At 34.4% G+C, this 19,632-nt stretch overlaps 1 protein-coding gene across 1 annotated transcript; it reads left to right on the forward strand.

Moving 5' to 3' along the window:
- The first annotated feature begins 1,321 nt into the window (after positions 1–1,321).
- Positions 1,322–18,816, forward strand: LOC129226644 (uncharacterized). Its single transcript, XM_054861275.1, has 4 exons — positions 1,322–1,386; positions 3,676–3,920; positions 17,041–17,321; positions 18,609–18,816. Exons 1-4 carry the CDS (start codon positions 1,374–1,376, stop codon positions 18,814–18,816), a joined length of 747 nt encoding a protein of 248 aa, XP_054717250.1. The 5' UTR covers positions 1,322–1,373.
- Positions 18,817–19,632: the final 816 nt, after the last annotated feature.

Here is a 19,632-nt window from a genome sequence, read left to right on the forward strand (position 1 = left end):
TACTCCAATTTAATGTCATCTTCCCATTATTGTTAATTTTAATGTGATTCAATAGTTTTCTCTCTAAATATCACCAACAGTGGCCAAATTGAAACCAGATTTTTAAAAAAAATCGCCAAATTTGTCTCAGAGTTGGCGACAAAACTTGGTGACCAAAAGACTGGCGATATATCGCCAAGTATCCGCCAAATTGTAACACCACTTGAGTTTACATCGAAATTAACAATAATTTCCTCCTAAAAAGGAGGAAAAGACCCCCTTAGAAACACCCGAATGCAACCAAAAGAAGAGGTGCACAACTAGACCCCACTAGGAGTCTACGTACCAAATTTCAACTTTCTAGGACATACCGTTCTTGAATTATGCGACGCACATACGTACATACAGAGGTCACGAGAAAACTCGTTGTAACTAACTCGGGAATAGTCAAAATGGATATTTCGCTTGTCTATACGTTCTTAGGCACTTATCCATGTGTGGTTGAGTCGAAAAAAAAAACTCAACATTCATTTGGGGGTGAGCAAAATGAAAATTAAGGTCGATTTTTGAGTGAAAATTTTTTCGCGAATACAATACTTCCTTTTTTGTAAAAGGAAGTAAAAATAAGTAAAACGAAAATCTTAAAGTATCGATAATGTTGCCTTATATTGAGGGGTTCAGGTTTGGAGAAAAAAGGTGGAGCATTTGCAGATGTTAAAATAAGAGTTTTATATTATACATAGAGATATTGAAAATCAAAAAGTAGGAGGGTGTTTCAGTTCAAGCTGAAATGCCTCCTTCACTACCCCATTGCTTTTATTTGAATCGGAGGGGAGGGGGGAGAGAGAATAAGAAACACATCACACATTTATTAAATTTTTTATCGGTAATTTCGAAGATGTAAAAGAAAAGAAAAGAAATGTTTGTTTAACTTGAAAAACTGTTCAGTTTCTTTATTTTTCTAATCGGCGTTTAATTTTAGATTTGGATATGTTTAACGGCTACATTGGTAATGATAGCAGCATCATGCACTATTTACACATCAATCAAAAAATAATAGGGTGTTTCAGTTCAAGCTGAAATGCCTCCTTCACTGCCCCGTTGCTTTTATTTGAATGGGAGAGGGGGGGGAGGAAAAAATAGAAACACGTGAAAAATGTATTTAATGGTAATTTCGAAGCAGTAAAAGAAATGAAATGTTTGTTTAATTTGAAAAACTGTTCAGTTTTTTAATTTTTCTAATTAGCTTTTAATTTTAGATTTGGATATGCTTAACGGCTACATTGTTAATAATAGCAGCATCATGCGCTATTTTAGTGACGCAGAGGACAAACATATCGATCTATAGCATTTTCCTCGAATTCTGCAACTATAGCTGGATTTTGTTTCTATATATGCTGCGGCAAAGTAAGAATTTAATATTTTTTGATAAATTTTCGTGTAACTGTTTCAAAGAAAGTGTTGATTATTTCTCAAATGAGACGGCGTTATACATATAGTAGGGGAGCCCATGATTCTAAACGGGGATTTACTCTAGCGTTGTGGGGCCTCATCAGCTTTTGTAGTTTAGGTTATAAGAAGAAGAAAATATTACATAATGTTCCTCTTCAATGGTGAGGAAAACGTCAACAGATTTTTAAAATGTTTAAAAAAAAAGTAACTGTTTGACCGTGAATTGTATGGAAAGGCAAACAACCGGTTTACAGGCGGAAATGGAAAAATCTATTAGTTTTAAGGGATGTCAGCGGTTTGCAGATGAATGTTAGTCTCTAAATTAGGTCGAGTCTCATTCAAATGAGCGGAACACGAGCATTAAATTTTTACTTTCCTCCCTAATTCAGATAGACTCGTCTTAACTGGACGTTTGCCAATTCCATACAATCCGTGGTTGGACAGTACGTGGAAATGCTTGAACGTGTCAAATATTGATAGTTTAGATGCCCCAACATATCTCTGATATCAAAGGTGTGTTCATCTGTAGAATTGCGTGATGGAGATTGGCCGTTCGGAAGTGTAGAAAATGGAGAGAAAAAATTTCGCGCATCATATATTCAGAGGGGGTGTTAATTTATACCCTAAAATTGCTCCTATTCAAAAGACTGACGCTTCGGAGGTGACGCAAGCTCGTAGCGAATTTTTGAATAAGAAATGAAAAATCGTCATATTAAATTACTCAAGCGTGTCAGACTTTTATACAGAAGGTACAACTTGATGTTCCAGTCATCGTAGCTTTAAATCTGACTATTATTATCTCAAATAGTCAGGTTTTATAAATGTACTTTTTATAGCTAGTCCACCTTACCTTAATATTACGTGCTTCAGTATTTCTGACAATCTATTTTTTTTAACTAATCTGACGGGTTGTCCAAGACGCACGAACCTACAGAAAGGCTTGAATTTAGAGTAGGTACTCGAAAGGATGAAAGCTATATGTGTATTAAACTCATTGGGCTCCCCGTAATAATATATGGGTCTCTCCAAGAAAGCGTAACTTTTGAACGCAAATATTTTTCAATTTCAAAAACTTTTGTTTTCATTTTTTTTTTACATGAAAGTGTTACCTACTAGAAGAAACCATAAACAATGGTCCAGCTAAATTCCAATTATTTTACTCATAAATAAAAAAAATGTCTTGTTCACGGAAATAAAAAAAAAAAAAGAAAAAAACTTTTAATGTTTAAAAATCGAGACCAATTTAATATCAAAGTAGTAATTTTGTTAATTGGGCAAACAATGAGCTATTAAAAATAATATTTAGTAAATTTGAGAATATATGATTTTGGTTGACTGCCTAATATTGATGCATTTCCCCTTTCCCCCTATAATTTATTTTCACCTCAGAAATAATGACATTCATAAGGTTTGTCACGGAGGTGAGAAATTTTCCATTAATACATTTGGATACTAATGGATACATTTTTCAGGGAAATATTTGTTTTTCTTAGTTGCTACAATCTGTTCATGTTAAACATATGAAAACATGTTCACTTCTTTTTTCACATTATTTTACATCCCTGAAATTCAAGTTCGCGGAGGTTAGAGTTCATTGTAACCACACTTAGTTTTTCAAACAAAATCTATCTTTTTGTTTATCAACAAAATTCTCACAACTTCTTTATGGTTGAAAATAAACAAGGAGACTCCTTTGTATCATGAAAAATAAAATGTGATGTCATTACTGCCACGTGTTAATGAGAAATGGCGTTTTGTGTTTAGGTAACGGAGGTGAGAATTTATTGTGTGACATGATTCCTTATCCTACTAAAACGAACTAAAACTCAATATTAAACAAGTAAATATACTTAAACAATTATTATTTGAGACACTTGTGAAACGAATAATAAATAAATATATATATATTTTTTAAGTTAAACAAGCTATTAAGCAACACAAACAGTCACACGTGTGTGACATGCCACGGAGGTGAGAATTCACATGTTGTGAACCAAAAATATATTAAAATAAAAATTATTATTAAAACACCGTTGGCAGGTTGAAATAGATACATTTTTTAGGAAATTAAAAATCATTGTTAAATGAATTATTCGTTAAAGTTTTTACAGTAAAAGGCGTGTGACAGAAAAGTTACACTTTTTGGAGACTGACCCCTATATACTTTCTACAAATCAAAAATAAATTTTGTGTACTCATGCACAAATATTCATGTTCTTTTCTAATAATTCTATTTCTCTCCAGCTGCGGGGCAGAAATATTTGTTCCAGTGGAGAAAAATAAAATTTTCAGTCTTTCTAACAACTCTAGTAATGTTATGGACCTTTGGCATTGGAATGCTGACAATGAACACTTTTCAAAGTCTTCTTGTCACAAAATTGACTCTCAGGAAATCAAAACCACTGGTGGATAGTATTGAAGATATTTCAAAACGTGAAGACATTCAGCCAATCGTGCCAAGAGAGATACAAATAGACCATGTACTTCAGGTAAGTCATTTCAAGCATAATTGAATTGAATAAACAGTACAGGTTTTAGTACCTGAAATAGGAGTTTACCATTTTCTGAAGATGTGCGATTCAAAATATCAAAAATGATGTAAACCTTAGTTTCAAAATTTAACCAGAGAGTGTATTAAATAGTCTCCCAAAAAAGTAAATAAATAACAAGGCGGATCAACAATTACAAAATACACATTTAATGACCAACATTACTTCTTAAATTACCCGTTCCTAAAATTTCGCATTTAAAAATAAATTTTAATACCAAGGTCACCTTTGGAACCACGCTGTGGGCTTCGCTGTAGATTGCACAAATTACAGCTCTGGAATTTTACGATAAAAAATGAATGAATAAATAAATACCAAAAATAATTGAATCTATCATTTTGAAAAGGGGTCAACTCCATATTTTTTTCATAACTCACTTTATGGCGGATTCCTACACTTTTAACTTCAACGCATCGTTTCCACGTGAAAATGATTCAAATCTATTTTTCTGAGGTAGTTCGGTGTAAAACCCCCACCAGCGTTCATTTTGAAAAGGAATCATCTTTGTGAGATGGCCCTTTTTCATAATGAACTCCTTCACATTTTCGCCGTGAAAACCGGATCTACACGCCTCAACAGTACAAAGATTTTATCGTATCCTCCTCAAATTCTAAAAAGTTCGATGTAAAGCACGTGACACATCAGGATGTAGCAGATTTTAAAAATTGGTGGCGAGATTATTTAAAAAAAAATTCCAGTCGAGTAGAAGTTAACGGAAAAGGGGTTTCCAAGGAGTAAAAAGTTTTTTTTTGCTGTAAACAACTTTCACGAGTTTGTGTTCACAAATCTTGAACCTGGTGTTGCAAGGACTAAATCATTCATTGTTTGTTTAGTAGAAGAAATGTTACCTTTAAAACATATAAAAACGCCAAGCTTCTTATCCCAGACCTAGCAAACAATCCCGCTTATCAGGACAAAATTCCAATAAATGAAAAAAAAAATATGGATTGAAAAAATTACATCAATATGTACCAGATGCTCATAAAAAATTTTACCAGGAAATTTACGATTGGCCCACTACATTAACCGAAGAAGTAGCTGAAGAATTTATTTTTATTTATTTATTTATTTGTTTATTTATTTATTTATTTTGTCATTTAAATCGTGCCAATTTCAAATAAGTTTCATCACACCTTTAAAAAAAAAAAAAGAAAGAAAAATTAAATGAAAGTTAAAAAATAGGGTGAATATACGTTTTTTTCTCTCCCCTGAAAATTTTGAAAAAGTGGAGTTGACCTCTTTTCAAAATGACCGATTTAATTTTTTAACCTTGCATGTACTACTACACGTAAAAAAAAATGCTTAACACATTCAGCTGAACACAAAATCTTCAAAACTTAAGTATGGCTCGCGCCTACTTTTTTATACTAAGCGCCGTTTTTTCAATGCATGATTTCCTTTGTACATAACCCAGGACGAGCTTTTCCGTGTACTGATTTTGCAATTTTAAGAAACAAGTATACAGAATAATTAGCGAGGCTAGGACAAGTTTCCTTTCTTTGAATTTATTGGTAATTAAGACTTTTAGTTCAGTGTGAACTAGTAGTGACTGGTTGTAGTTGCTTTCTTTGCATTAAATCTCTGTCGATAAAGAAAACACATTTAAAGAATTCATTTAGCCTTTCTAATAACAATTATAATGGTAATAATAATACACCGCACGGCCAAAAAAGTATTGCTTCCTGTCGATTCGTTAATAAAATGACCCTCTGGATCCAAATATGACCCCCCCCCCCCCTCACGTGCAATTTTATTACTTTTTTAATTGTCATTGGGAGCTAAATAAATTCTGTTAATACGTTTTCTTTACCAACAGGTTGTTTCCCTTGCATTTAAACTCTGTTGGTAAAGAAAACTATTACAGAACTCGTTTAGCCTTTAATAATAACACCGAGCGAACTCCCCTCCCCCCCCATGAAAAGTAAAATGCTTCTTGTCGTATGTGAAGAGACCCCCTGAGTCCAAATATAACCACCTAGCGTCACGTACAATTTCTTTTACTGTCCTACGAAAGACGCTAAATGAATTCTGTAAATGTGTTTTCTTTACCAGCAAGGTCTCAATGCAAAGAAAACCACCTTCCTGTACGCTTCCCACCTGCATTTACAGATATAATCTTAATATATAACTAGTATGTTGTGGCCATCACGAAACTTTCTTCTATATTTTTCTTTTTTTTTTCTGATCCCTCCCCATGCTTGACGAGGAAGCAATATTCCCAACAAAAACAAAATTACACATGCAAAAACTTGACTACCATCCCAATGTCTGAATTATTTTAAAAGCAAAGCAAAGAGCGAAAATTGAAAGTTATTTTAAAAGCCTTGCTTGAATTAATTACAAATATTTTATTTGTTAACAAACATAAGATGGCAACAGTTAAAAATTTTAAATCATTGAGATAATATTTCCGATCATTTCCATTCAATTAAAATCACGAGAAATACGCAGACGACAATCTATTACGATTTATCTTTCTTATTGTTGCATTAATAAAGCTATTTTTATTCAAAAAAAAAAAAATCAACACCTCTTGGAGCGATTGGCGTCAAAATTGAACCAATGCCTGTTTACGTATGGATTCACATATATTCCAAATTTCAACCAGAACGCAGCATTACTTCTTGAGATAGGGCACTCACAATGGAAAAAAAGAACGGGCGATTGCGCTACCCCCCTTTTTAGCTGTTGACACCAAAATAAAATCAGCTCTTATACCCACTAAGGACTACTTGCCGATAAATTTTTCTTTCATTCTGTTCATTTTATTTCTTGAGATACAGCAGTCACAATCGACGACAAAAAACGTTCTATAGCTCAACCCCCGTTTGAGTTATTGACACCAAAATTGAATCAGCACCTGTTCCTGTTAATAACAACATATGGACCAAATTTTGTCTGATTCCGCCAGTTACTTCCTGAGGAATAGCAAGCACGCGTAACTCAAAAAACGTCCCATTGCTCCACCCCCCTTGGAGGAATTCGCGCCAAAAACCAATGGGCACAAGTTCACATAGGGGCACATATGTGTACCAAATTTCGTTTGATTTCATGCGGTAGTTTTTGCTGTAGAGCGGCCACAAAAAACTGGTCACACACAGACGTGACACACACACATACACACACATACATACGCACACACATACATACACACACACATACACACACACAGACAGACAGACATTTTCCAAAAATAGTCGAAATGGACTCAGCACACCTCAAAACGTTCGAATCCGTCAAAATTCGAAATTCGAAAATTTGCACGAATCCAATACTTTCTTCTATGTATTAGATATAGAAGAAAGTAAAAATCAATGTCCTGAGATAATATATATATATATATATATATATATATATATATATATATATATATATATATATATATATATATATATATATATATATATATATATATATATATCAACGCACAGCCAAAACCACTGAAGCTTCAGACTTGAAATTGGGCAGGCATGTCCGCATGATTACGAAAGTAACCACTAAGAAAGGATTTTTCGAAGTCTCAATTAGTTCGGGAGAAATTAATTAAAACCCATTAATTTCTGCGAAATTAAAACCTGTCATTGAATTTCAAATTCCTTATTTTCGAAGGCTTTCCTCCATTCAAATCATTATTCAATACTTCATCTCAACTTTTGGTCGATAGCGAACTATAAATTTGATATTGTTTTTGTTTCTCACGTGATTCTTCGAGGCTTTTCTCAAGTCAAATCATAATGTTTCTGTCTATTGCTTTCGTTTTTTCAAAACTAGAAACGAAATTTTTAAGAACATCATCACAGCCGGACTATCCTTTTGAATTTTAGAAGACTGCAGTTTCCTGTTAAAGTTTGCTTTGCAATAACCATTAATAAGTCACAAGGACAGACATTAAAAGTAGCAGGGATCCATTTAAGAGAAGACTTTTTTTCACACGGCCAATGTTATGTAGCTTGCTCCAAAATCAGTTCATCAAGCAGCTTAATAATTTCAGCACCAGAAAAAAAAAACTAAAAATGTTGTATACAAAGAAGTTTTTGCTTAAACATAGGTATATCAATAAAATGTGGATGGCCTGTGTTTGCAAAGATAATCAATACTTTAAAAGGATCGTTAATAACAGTTAAAGATTGGTTAAGGACAAGGGCATATATGTAAGGAGTCCAGGGGCCCCGGGATCCTCCCCAAATTAGAAAAAATTATAGGTAATAAGTAATTATTATAGGGGATTTTCGAAACTAGGTGCACCAAGCACTGTTATCCCTGCTAATTCCATTACCCGAGCAATGCCGGGTACGGGAATGCTAGTTTAGATTATAAATGAACATAGATATGCTTATAATGTAACAATAATATATGTATTTATATTTCTGTGAATGCACCTCCCTCCATTTCTTCTTCTCTCTCCCTCTATTTTCCCCTATAAGATGTAGCTGCAAAGAATAAAATTTTGAACAGGAAGCAAACTTTTGAGCAAAAAATAAATAAATAAATAAATAATAATATTAATAGTAATTAAATAAATAAATAATCGCCATGATCACAAGTATCCTAATTGTAGGAATCTTCCTGGCTTTCCTAATAGCAGCTTTTTGAAGTAGCAATGAAAGAAGCTGTTACACGTTAGGTCCAAGAATTCATACTATACGAGAAGATATAGGAGAAAGTTTCTTGATGAACACAAGCTAACTAGTTTTGCTTGTTATTGTAATAAAATACTTACTTTTTTAGATGAGTTTTGTATTACTCTTCTAGAAGTAAGGGAAAAAAATCTTAGAAAGGTTTTTTTTTCACATTTTAATATAAATTCAATATTAGGGTCACGTTTGAAACCGCGCTGAGCTACAGTTTTGAAATTTTATGACAAAAAAAAATGAATAAATCACAAAATAATAACACTTTTCATGTGCAACTAAATGTTAAAAAAAAAAAATGCGTAAAAAAATTCGCATTCATCGAAAATCATCAAAACTCAACTATGGTTCACCTACTTTCCTTTGTTAATAATAAAGCTGAAAGTCTCTCTGTCAGGATGCCTGGATCTCTGCATCTCTGTGATGCGCATAGCGCCAAAACTGTTCGGCCGATTTTCATGAAATTTGGCATAAAATTAGTTTGTAGCTGAAGGTGTGCACCTCGAAGCGATTTTTCGAAAATTCGACTTTGTTCTTTTTCTGTGATTTTATTTTTACCACCATTGGTGGGTTTAATTCTTCTGCGCCAAGCGAATTACCATAACACTGACGAGCAAATTACCATAACATGGATGAGCAAATTAACATAGCGTATTGGCAAGAAATTCATCATCCATTATTTGTAAACATACAGGCGAACCAAAGGACCTTTTAATTTTGTAATACTGGCAAAGCCGGGTGGGTACTGCTAGTTTATAATATATAGATCTATATATAAACGCTGTTTTCTCAATGCATAATTCCTTTTATACAAAACCAAGGACGAACTTTTCCTTGTACTGACTCTGCGACTTTAAGCAAACAGCATGTACCAAAGCGAAATCAGTGACGAGAACAAGTTTTCTTTCTTTACATCAGCTGGTAAGGAAAACATGAACATCAGTATAGAATAGACAGGTACAGGGGTTCCAAACGTTTTCCGACTCGCGGCACCCTTTTGAAGGATTAGAATTTCTCACGGCACTCTAGTCCATCGCTATTTTGAGGTAAGTACGCCAAATAAGACTATCCTAAAGTTCAAAAGCTAATATAGAGTTCCTTTATGATTGAATTGCTACGGCTTTTGCGTATTTTAACCCATAATAAAACCAAGTGAACATTTTATGTTTCAATTATGTTTTTCGGCAGATTTAGCAAATAAAAGCGATTTGACCTTATTGGGAACATGGACCCTAATAAGAAAAACTCTGGGTAACGATGACTTCAAGCAGAATTAAAGAGAAAAACGCCAAATATACTATGAAACTGAAATGAATTTGAAGAGTTTTAATATAAACTACGTTTGATAACATCAAAAACATTACCAAAAATTTCTTATTTACTTCCATGGAAAGAAGAAAGATCAAATCATCATATTTGGGACAGCCGATAATTCGTTATTTTCTGTTTTTTATCACTCATGCGTACGATTTGTGCAGTATATGCAGCACATGATCATACCTCCACCCAATTCTCCGGTATCATATTATGAGATTACCGGAACCCGGAACCACGGCCTTGACGGGAAACAATCTGCTTTTCCAGGTTATCAAATCCCAGGAAAACAAATGACTGTACACAGCAACATTTATCTTAGTGAATTCGTCAACTATGTGAATTAGGCTGCAAGAACAATAACAACTTTTTTTATGCTAGTAAGCTACAGTAGAACATGTAAAAGCAAAACTTACAGCAAAATAAGATCAGGAAGTTTTTACATCAGTTTTCCATATAACTTTCGACACGCGTTTGCTTGGTTTTTAAAACTGTTTTTTGAAAACACTTTATCATCATTTATGCTTTCTGAAGACGATGAAGTTACGATCTAGCGAATTTTTACTATGCTACATCAAAAAAAAAAAAAAAAAAATAAGAATACAATCTTTACTAATAATAAAGCTCAAAGTCTCTCTGTCCGGAGGATGTCTGTAGGATGTCTGAATCTCTGTGACGCGCATAGCGCTTAGACCGTTCGTCCGATTTTCATGAAATTTGGCACAAAGTTAGTATGTAGCATGAGGGGGTGCACCTCGAAGCAATTTTTCGAAAATGCGATGTGATTCTTTTTCTATTACAATTTTAAGAACAAAAATATCATAAGATGGACGAGTAAATTGCGAAATTATCATAACGTGGAACCGTAACGTGAGTACAAGCCAATTGGCGAGAAGATTCACCATACATTATTTGTAAATATACAGGCAAACCAAAAGACCTTTTAATTTTTCTATTACGGGCGAAGCCGTGCGGGTACCACTAGTAAATAAATAAAAATGAGGTTATCGCCTTAATGGTCTGTATGACCCTATTTGGCGAACCCACCTATCATATAGTATATCTGATAACACCGACACTTCGCGGGACCCCTCACCTCTTTCTATGGCACCCCAGGATGCCGCGGCACCCTATTTGAGACCCTCTGGACAAGTAGTGACAGGTTGTTTTCTTTGCACTTTGACTCTGTCAGTAAAAAAAACACATTTACAGAATTCCTTTAGCCTTTAATTATCCTCACTAATATAATAAATGAAAAACTGGATTTGTTTGTGACGTTTTCACGCCTTAACTACTCAACCGATCATCATTAAATTTTGCACTAAGTCAGGGGTGTAGAGTGGAACATAATAGACCTTTTATCCGGAAAAAAAAGTATTTTTTGAACTGTAATTTTAGGCCCCAAAAATGGTTTAAGATTGCTCTTTCTACCTAAAATAATTATCGTATTGTCTCGATTTTAGTTCCACTCGAAAGCTCGTGTGAACTACTTCCTTAGAACACTTCCTTTATTTGGATTTGTAACTGTGTTGGTAAAAAAAAAACACATTTACTGCATTTATTTAGTACCCTAGGACAATTAAAAAAGTAATAAAATTGGACGTGATGGGGGGTATATTTGGATAAAGAGGGGCATTTTACAAACGAATTGGACATGAAACAGTACTCTTTTGGCGCGTCGTGTATTATTATTACCATGATTATTGTTATTATTGAGGGGCTCTGGGACTCATTTTGAAAAAAAATTCAGTTCAGAGCTTTGAAATTTTTTGCACTGATTCACCATCTATTTAATAAGCAAAATCATAACATAAATACATATATATATATATGTATTTATGTTATGTATGTTATCGTATATATATATATATATATATATATATATATATATATATATATACGAGGGTTGTTTTTTCATCAACTTCCGATGTGGTATAAAAATAAAACTAGAGGGAGTAATTAAATAAATTTATTATCAAAAGTTAGGTACGTTATTAGTTACTTTTCAACATAATCGCCATTTAAATTGAGGCATTTTTCATACCTGGCTACAAGCTTCTTAATATCTTCTTCATAGAAGTTTGCCACCAGTGATTTGAGATGTGTTTTCATGGCGTTTTTTGTAGCCTAACTTGTCAGTTACGGTAGTGTATAGGGCTGACCTTGAAATCTCAGGAAAATGATCGGATAGGTCCGTAATCGTAAACCTCCGATTGCTTCTTACAGTTTGGTCAACTCAATCAACGAGGTCTTCATTTGCGACCGACTTTCGTCCTTGGCCCCCTTCATCATGAATGTCACCTCGTACATCTTTAAATTTCCAACACCAATCACGCACTGCACTGTCACTCATAAAGCTTTCACCGTATACTCGTTTCATTCTACGGTGAATCTCACACTTGGCGGGAGATTCTATCATGGTAGCCATGTTTATGCGTCACTAGATAAACTGGTAATGGCGTCGGACGTCCGAAAACGAGTGAGGTTGTAGTGGGACAGGTGCGCAGTCGACTGCCGCGCATTACTGGTCGATGTCGCTCGCCCTGCCGTCTAGCGGCACGATCGGAAGTCGAAAAAAAAAGCCCTCGTATATATATATATATATATATATATATATATATATATATATATATATATATATATATATATATATATATATATATATATATATACACTCATGTTTCTGAAAATTGCAACACCGAGAAGGAATTATGCAAGTGAACTAAAATTCACAGGAAATGTATAGCAGGTTAAGATATGCAAATGATTAGAATTAGAGTCGTCGTGAATGCGTGGACCGAGTTACACCCTCTGAACTGCGGCGTAGACTCTGTATATAAAGAGCTGTAAAAGTATTTTGGAATCATTGTATGATTATTTGCCAATCGTAGATGTTTCTCTATGCCTTGTCCAAAACGCAGAGCGTCATACGAACGAGTAACGGAGTTCGAATGTAGCAGCATGATCTGCATGCGTGAGGGTGAACTTAACTATAGAGAAATTAGTTCCCGCACGTGATGTAATGCCTCAATTGTGGTGCGTAGTTGTAAAAGATGGACACAGGACGATGAAATTAGCCGAAAGACCCATGCAGCCGAACCACGCCACGAGATAATCGACAGCGCACCGGCCTAGCTGTAATGGATTGTATAGCGTCCTCTCTTACGCTAGCACAACGTTGGAGTATGGCTATAGGTGTCACACTTGCTGCATCCCCGGTTCGTCAACGTCTGCTGCCCCTGGGCCTGCATGCAAGGATTCCCCTATGCAGGATTTCATTTACCTTTAACCATTGTCACTTTCGGCTTCAATGGGCTCACCAACACACCCAATTGCGATCGAACTAGCAACAGGTCGTCTTCTCGGATGAGTCCAGATTTAATCTGCACTATAACGATGGACGTGTACGCGTCAGATGTTACACATGGGAATGTCACCTCCCAGAGTGTGTAATCCGACGTCATGACGGCATCACGCCAGGCGCCATGGTCTGGAACGCTATTGAATATCAAGGGCAGTCCCATCTAGTCCGAATTACGGGTAACCTCAATAACGAGTGCTGCTTACTCGTTATTGAGGTCTGTCTTACTCGTAAACTGAGTGAAGGGGTAGTACACGCGGTGACACCGGAGGTACTACCCCTTCTTCAGAGCATTTCTGGTGCAGCGTTTCAGCAGAACAATGCACTCCACATGTCGCACGTAACGTACAAGTGTTCTTCGGTGCACGACAGGTTACGCTACTTCTTTTTCTGCGCGTTCTCCGGATATGACACCCATCAAGCATGTCTCGGATTGCGTTGGTCGGAGACTCGCCCATGTGTCTCGTCCGGCCGTTGGTACGGAAGAACTTTGGCTTCAGATTGAAGTCATATAGGATGCTATTCCCGATCGTGACATTCAGATCCTTTATGATTCGATACCAAACGTGTAGCTGCGCGGGGTAGCTACATTCTATATTAATTTACGCCAGTTATTTTCATTTCAGTGATCTGTAATTTTGGTCGTTTATTTGTAGCACTATGAGTAACATGTGCAACAAATTTTAATCCTTTTCCAATGAGTCCTTCCTGTTGTTGCAATTTTCACAAACATGAGTATATATATTTAAATTATTTTTTAAAAAAATGGGGTAGCTTTAAATCGTTAAAACTCAAAATATTTTTGGTCAATTTTCAATTTTTATTTATTTATTTATTTTTTTTTTTCAAAAAAATTAGGCACGAATATTGCGGTTTTAATTTTTGTTCGGCAATTTGAAAAATGTTGATTCAATAAATAATAGAAAATATTTGAAAAAATGTTCGATAAATTCTAAGATACTTAAAAAAAAAAAATCAAATTTCTTGCAGTAAACGTTTCTTTCAAATTTGCCGAATAAAAACTAAATTAAACAGTTAACTGTTTGAAAAAGATATGCTCCAAATTTCAGTACTTTATCAGTTCTTGGCTTGTAATAGTTTGAATGCAAAAAAAAACGGGAAAAATTGCATCATGCAGAAAAACGCGTTTAAAGTTTTAAAGTTAAAAGTAATATTGATTAACTGCATGCAACAAAAATAATTATATCTTTCGCTCCAATGAAGATAGAAGTAAGATTCAAACCTCATTTTAAGCAGAAAAAACAGAAAAGTTTTTTATATAATAAAAAAAATTGCAAAATTTGACGATTTTTGTGTTTTGGACTCCCTTAAAGGATAAATGAATTCTGTAAATGTGTTTTCTTTACCGACAGAGTTTTAATGCAAAGAAAGCAACCACAAACATCACCAGTAGTTCACACTGATCTAAAATTGTTTTAATTACCAATAAATTCAAAGAAAGGAAACTTGTCCTCGTCACACCAATAATTTACTCATTTTGTTTGCTTAAAAGCTCAGTGTCAGTACAAGAAAAAGCTCGTCTATGGTTACGTATTATGCATTGAGAAAATAGCGCTTATTAGAAAAAGATAAATGAGCCATAGTTAAGTTTTGATGTCTTTCTGTGTAGCTGAATTCTTTTACGCAATTATTATTATTTTTTATTTATTTATTTATTTGCTTATTTTATTATTATTATTATTATTATTATTTACATTTAACAGCACATGACAAATTTAACTACTTTTGTGACTTTTTCATTAATTACAGTATTTTATCACGAAATTTCAAGCTTATCGAGCCCACAGTTTGGTTCCAAAGGTGACTCTGGTATTGAAATTTATTTTTAAATGTGAAATTATAGGAACGGGTGTTTTGGGAATAGATGCCGGTCACAAAATATGTATTTTATAATTTTCGATTCGTTTTATTGTTCGTTTACCTTTTTGATGGACTGTAATTCCACAATCATAGATTATAAGCTACTGAAGACTTCGAAAAATTTATAAACTAGGCATATACAATTTGGCAACCAACCCATTCATACGAAAAATTAGTCTAAATTACATTAAAAACAAATTATAATCTAAGTTCTCTTCCTTCATCAATAATGGAAAACCGCAACTTTTTCTTTTTACAACAAAAGGTGAATTTTTACTTTCTTCTATATCTAATACATAGAAGAAAGTATTGGATTCGTGCAAATTTTCGAATTTCGAATTTTGACGGATTCGAACGTTTTGAGGTGTGCTGAGTCCATTTCGACTATTTTTGGAAAATGTCTGTCTGTCTGTGTGTGTGTATGTGTGTGTGTATGTATGTGTGTGTGTATGTATGTGTGTGTGTATGTGTGTGTGTCACGTCTGTGTGTGACCAGTTTTTTGTGGCCGCTCTACAGCAAAAACTACCGCATGAAATCGAACGAAATTTGGTACACATATGTGCTCCTATGTGAACTTGTGCCCATTGGTTTTTGGCGCGAATTCCTCCAAGGGGGGTGGAGCAATGGGACGTTTTTTGAGTTACGCGTGCTTGCTATTCCTCAGGAAGTAACTGGCGGAATCAGACAAAATTTGGTCCATATGTTGTCATTAACAGGAACAGGTGCTGATTCAATTTTGGTGTCAATAACTCAAACGGGGGTTGAGCTATAGAACGTTTTTTGTCGTCGATTGTGACTGCTGTATCTCAAGAAATAATGAACAGAATGAAAGAAAAATTTATCGGCAAGTAGTCCTTAGTGGGTATAAGAGCTGATTTTATTTTGGTGTCAACAGCTAAAAAGGGGGTAGCGCAATCGCCCGTTCTTTTTTTCCATTGTGAGTGCCCTATCTCAAGAAGTAATGCTGCGTTCTGGTTGAAATTTGGAATATATGTGAATCCATACGTAAACAGGCATTGGTTCAATTTTGACGCCAATCGCTCCAAGAGGTGTTGTTGTTTTTTTTTTTTTTTTGAATAAAAATAGCTTTATTAATGCAACAATAAGAAAGATAAATCGTAATAGATTGTCGTCTGCGTATTTCTCGTGATTTTAATTGAATGGAAATGATCGGAAATATTATCTCAATGATTTAAAATTTTTAACTGTTGCCATCTTATGTTTGTTAACAAATAAAATATTTGTAATTAATTCAAGCAAGGCTTTTAAAATAACTTTCAATTTTCGCTCTTTGCTTTGCTTTTAAAATAATTCAGACATTGGGATGGTAGTCAAGTTTTTGCATGTGTCATTTTGTTTTTGTTGGGAATATTGCTTCCTCGTCAAGCATGGGGAGGGATCAGAAAAAAAAAAGAAAAATATAGAAGAAAGTTTCGTGATGGCCACAACATACTAGTTATTTCATGGAGAAGTTTTATAACTGCATGCTCATTTTAAGTGTGGCAGTAATAGTACATAAATATTATATATAATGCAAATGTATGTTAGAATGTATCTTTTATACGAGTTTCTGTGTTTAATTGAGTTCGTGACACTACGGCCATTGCGCCGCTTAAGTTGGAAATGTGGCTGGTTAAAAATACGATAAATGACCAATAGCAGTTTAATTAAAAGTGCAATTGATTTATATCGCGAAATGTTTTTTTCATGTTTAGTGCAATACAATTTATTCAACGCATGATTTGATATTTTCAAACACTTAATTTCTCACAAACTTTAGCATCCCGTACGATTGTTCTTTTTTTTTTCACTCTTACATAATATTCTAACATGTATGCATCGTAATAAGATTTTCTGAATTATTTTTATCAGAATTCTGGAATACCTGCATATGAAAAAGCCTGGGAAAGGATCAACAATAAATTCGTCCCGATGGAGCAAGTGTTTGCTTTCCAGAATTTACTTATTGTCCAAAAAGGAAAAACATGCATAATTCATGGGCATTTGATAATAAAGGATCGACTGAGCACCTTTTTCAAAAAGACTGGCTCTTGCAACATGCACTTGTCAAGCAATTATTTTTATCCATTCTCGCTGCCATTTGCATTGAAAAGAAATCTGCCTCAACTATTCCTGCATAAATTCAACTTGGGGTAAGGGTTCATTTTGGTTATTTCCTTTTCATAAAAAAATGATTCACAATCAAATAAAGAACAAAAAAAAAAAGGTTCATAATCAAATTAAGTAAATCCTCTACAGCCATCAGGCTCCAGAATTACCAGATCTTGTCATCAAGATGTTTGGAGGCATCTAAACCTTTTGCACTTCATTCGACAGCAATAATTAAATGAAGTTTTTTTTTTCTTGAAGTGTGAATGAAAGTTAAAGGTAAATTTTAATGTAGATGAACTAGCATTGCCCACTCCCATTCATTTTTGTTGGTCTTTGCCTTTCTTGCTGAAAAAATATTTTGATTAGCAAAAAAAAAATTAAAAAAATCTTTTATCTTGCTTACTGCTATAAGTTCTTGTGTAATACTACTTAGAGCAGACCATAAATGACCGCACTTTTATTTTTTGACAAACTTGACCCCTCTCCCCCCTCTGTCACTAAGTGTGAGATCTCACCTTATCCCCTCCCTTCCTGTTGCCACATGCCACGCTGTGTTTCATAAACATATTGTTATAACAAAATTGTAATGTCACACTTCGTGCTATCCACTCTCCCCCTTGTCCAAACTGTCACAAATCCCACCCACCCTCAAAGAGTGATATTATTTGAGGACAACCCCTTAAAGACTTTTTAAAGTTTACATCAGCAAAAGCAATTTCTCCCCATTCATGAACTCGCAGACATGGATTAACTTTCATTAGGAAAGCAGGGCTAACCATCACCACATTGATTCTTAAACTGTTAAGACATGTTCTCAAACTCCGCGACTTTTTGATCCCCGTTTGACCGAATTTTATTCTGTAATAATAACAAATATCAAATGACTTCTTTCACCATACAGATTTTCTAAGATAGCAGTTATCGATTTCTATTAACATCTATATTTATCTCTTTATTTTCAGTTAAAGTTAAAAGCATTTTTCGTTACAAGAAATTTTATTTCTTGAAAATGTAAAAGGGAGTTAAAATGGCTTCAAATGAAAAAGAGGGAAATATATTTAGTGCCCAAAATGAATATTTATTCCTTATTCAGGCAAATATTAAGATCGCTTTGAAGTGAACCAAAAGAATCTCTTATGAGTCAATTCCTTTTTAGAATCAGTAGCAGAAAAACAAGTTGGGTTTTAACTCTTCGTCAAAATATAATTTTAATTGCTGAAAGTTAGTTTTTAGAACCTTCTAAAGCTAGAATGGAAACTTATTATGAAATTAAAAGCACAGTGTGGGTCGGTGCGAAATTCTAATCATTATTATTTTTTTCCTTGCAGAATAACACGTTTAGTAGATGCAGATATATCAGGAAAATGGTTCAAAGCAGCACTCAAAGAAGCCACTCTCTGCACCAGTTATACAGCAAATCATGTGAAACCCCTAGGACTGGGGAACTTGCATGGCGTTTTGCTGCTATGGGGTTTTGGATTAGTTCTTGCATCCACTTCACTGTTAGTAGAGGTAATAGTTGTTAATGTCTCGTAAATTTATATGCTTACTTAAACAAATATAAAGACATATAAAACAATTCGTCATTTTCTTCAAGAGCCCCTTGTGTTTCAGTATTCAGAAGATATACAACCTCTGTCAATAAAGTCAGAACGTTCCATTGGTAACACTGGCGAAACAAAACACTGAACCTGCATAGCGGGAGGTCTTAAACGTCTGTCCCCACCGTTGTTCAGTTGAGCGTCGCTTGTGTTCCATGTAAGACTTGTTTTAAGGTGCTTGTTTAGTGCTTTGGTTCTTGACTGAGAACAGGAAGATTAATAAACAAAAGATGAATTCAAAGTTTTGCTTTAAGCTTGGTAAGAAACCGAAAGAAACATCTACCATACTCACCAGATCTCAATCCTCCAGACTTCTTCCTATTCCAACGACTCAAACTCGCATTGGAAGGGAAGAGATTTAACCGTATTCCTGACATCCAACACAGCATGATGACAAGGCTTTTGAACTACTTCTCAAAAAAAGATTTCTGGCAAAGTGTCCAGGACCTCTAAAGCAGATCTCAGCGCTGTATAGTTATGGAAGGTGACTACTTTGAAGGGCAGTAAGATAACTTTTGTTAATATTATTTCATCTATGTTAATGTTACAAGACTATATTGTCAGATGCTGAATTTACAATCAGAATTCAGTAAGCCACAAAGTTACGTTCATTGAATGTTTAAAAATTAAAATCTAAGTTTAATGAATAAGAGGTTACTGACAATTTAAAAAAAAAGTTTCAAAAGATCAAATTTTTTTTCCTGCCAATCATACATGCCCAATGACAACATTTTGACATTTCATCAAGATA

Source organism: Uloborus diversus, chromosome 7 (genome assembly GCF_026930045.1).
Source record: "Uloborus diversus isolate 005 chromosome 7, Udiv.v.3.1, whole genome shotgun sequence".
Classification (NCBI taxonomy): Eukaryota; Metazoa; Arthropoda; class Arachnida; order Araneae; family Uloboridae; genus Uloborus; species Uloborus diversus.

Coding starts and splice junctions, on each gene's coding strand:
- LOC129226644 (XM_054861275.1), top strand. Junction 3,921..17,040: donor AAATAGACCATGTACTTCAG/GTAAGTCATTTC, acceptor TATTTTTATCAG/AATTCTGGAATACCTGCATA. Junction 17,322..18,608: donor CTGCATAAATTCAACTTGGG/GTAAGGGTTCAT, acceptor TTTTCCTTGCAG/AATAACACGTTTAGTAGATG.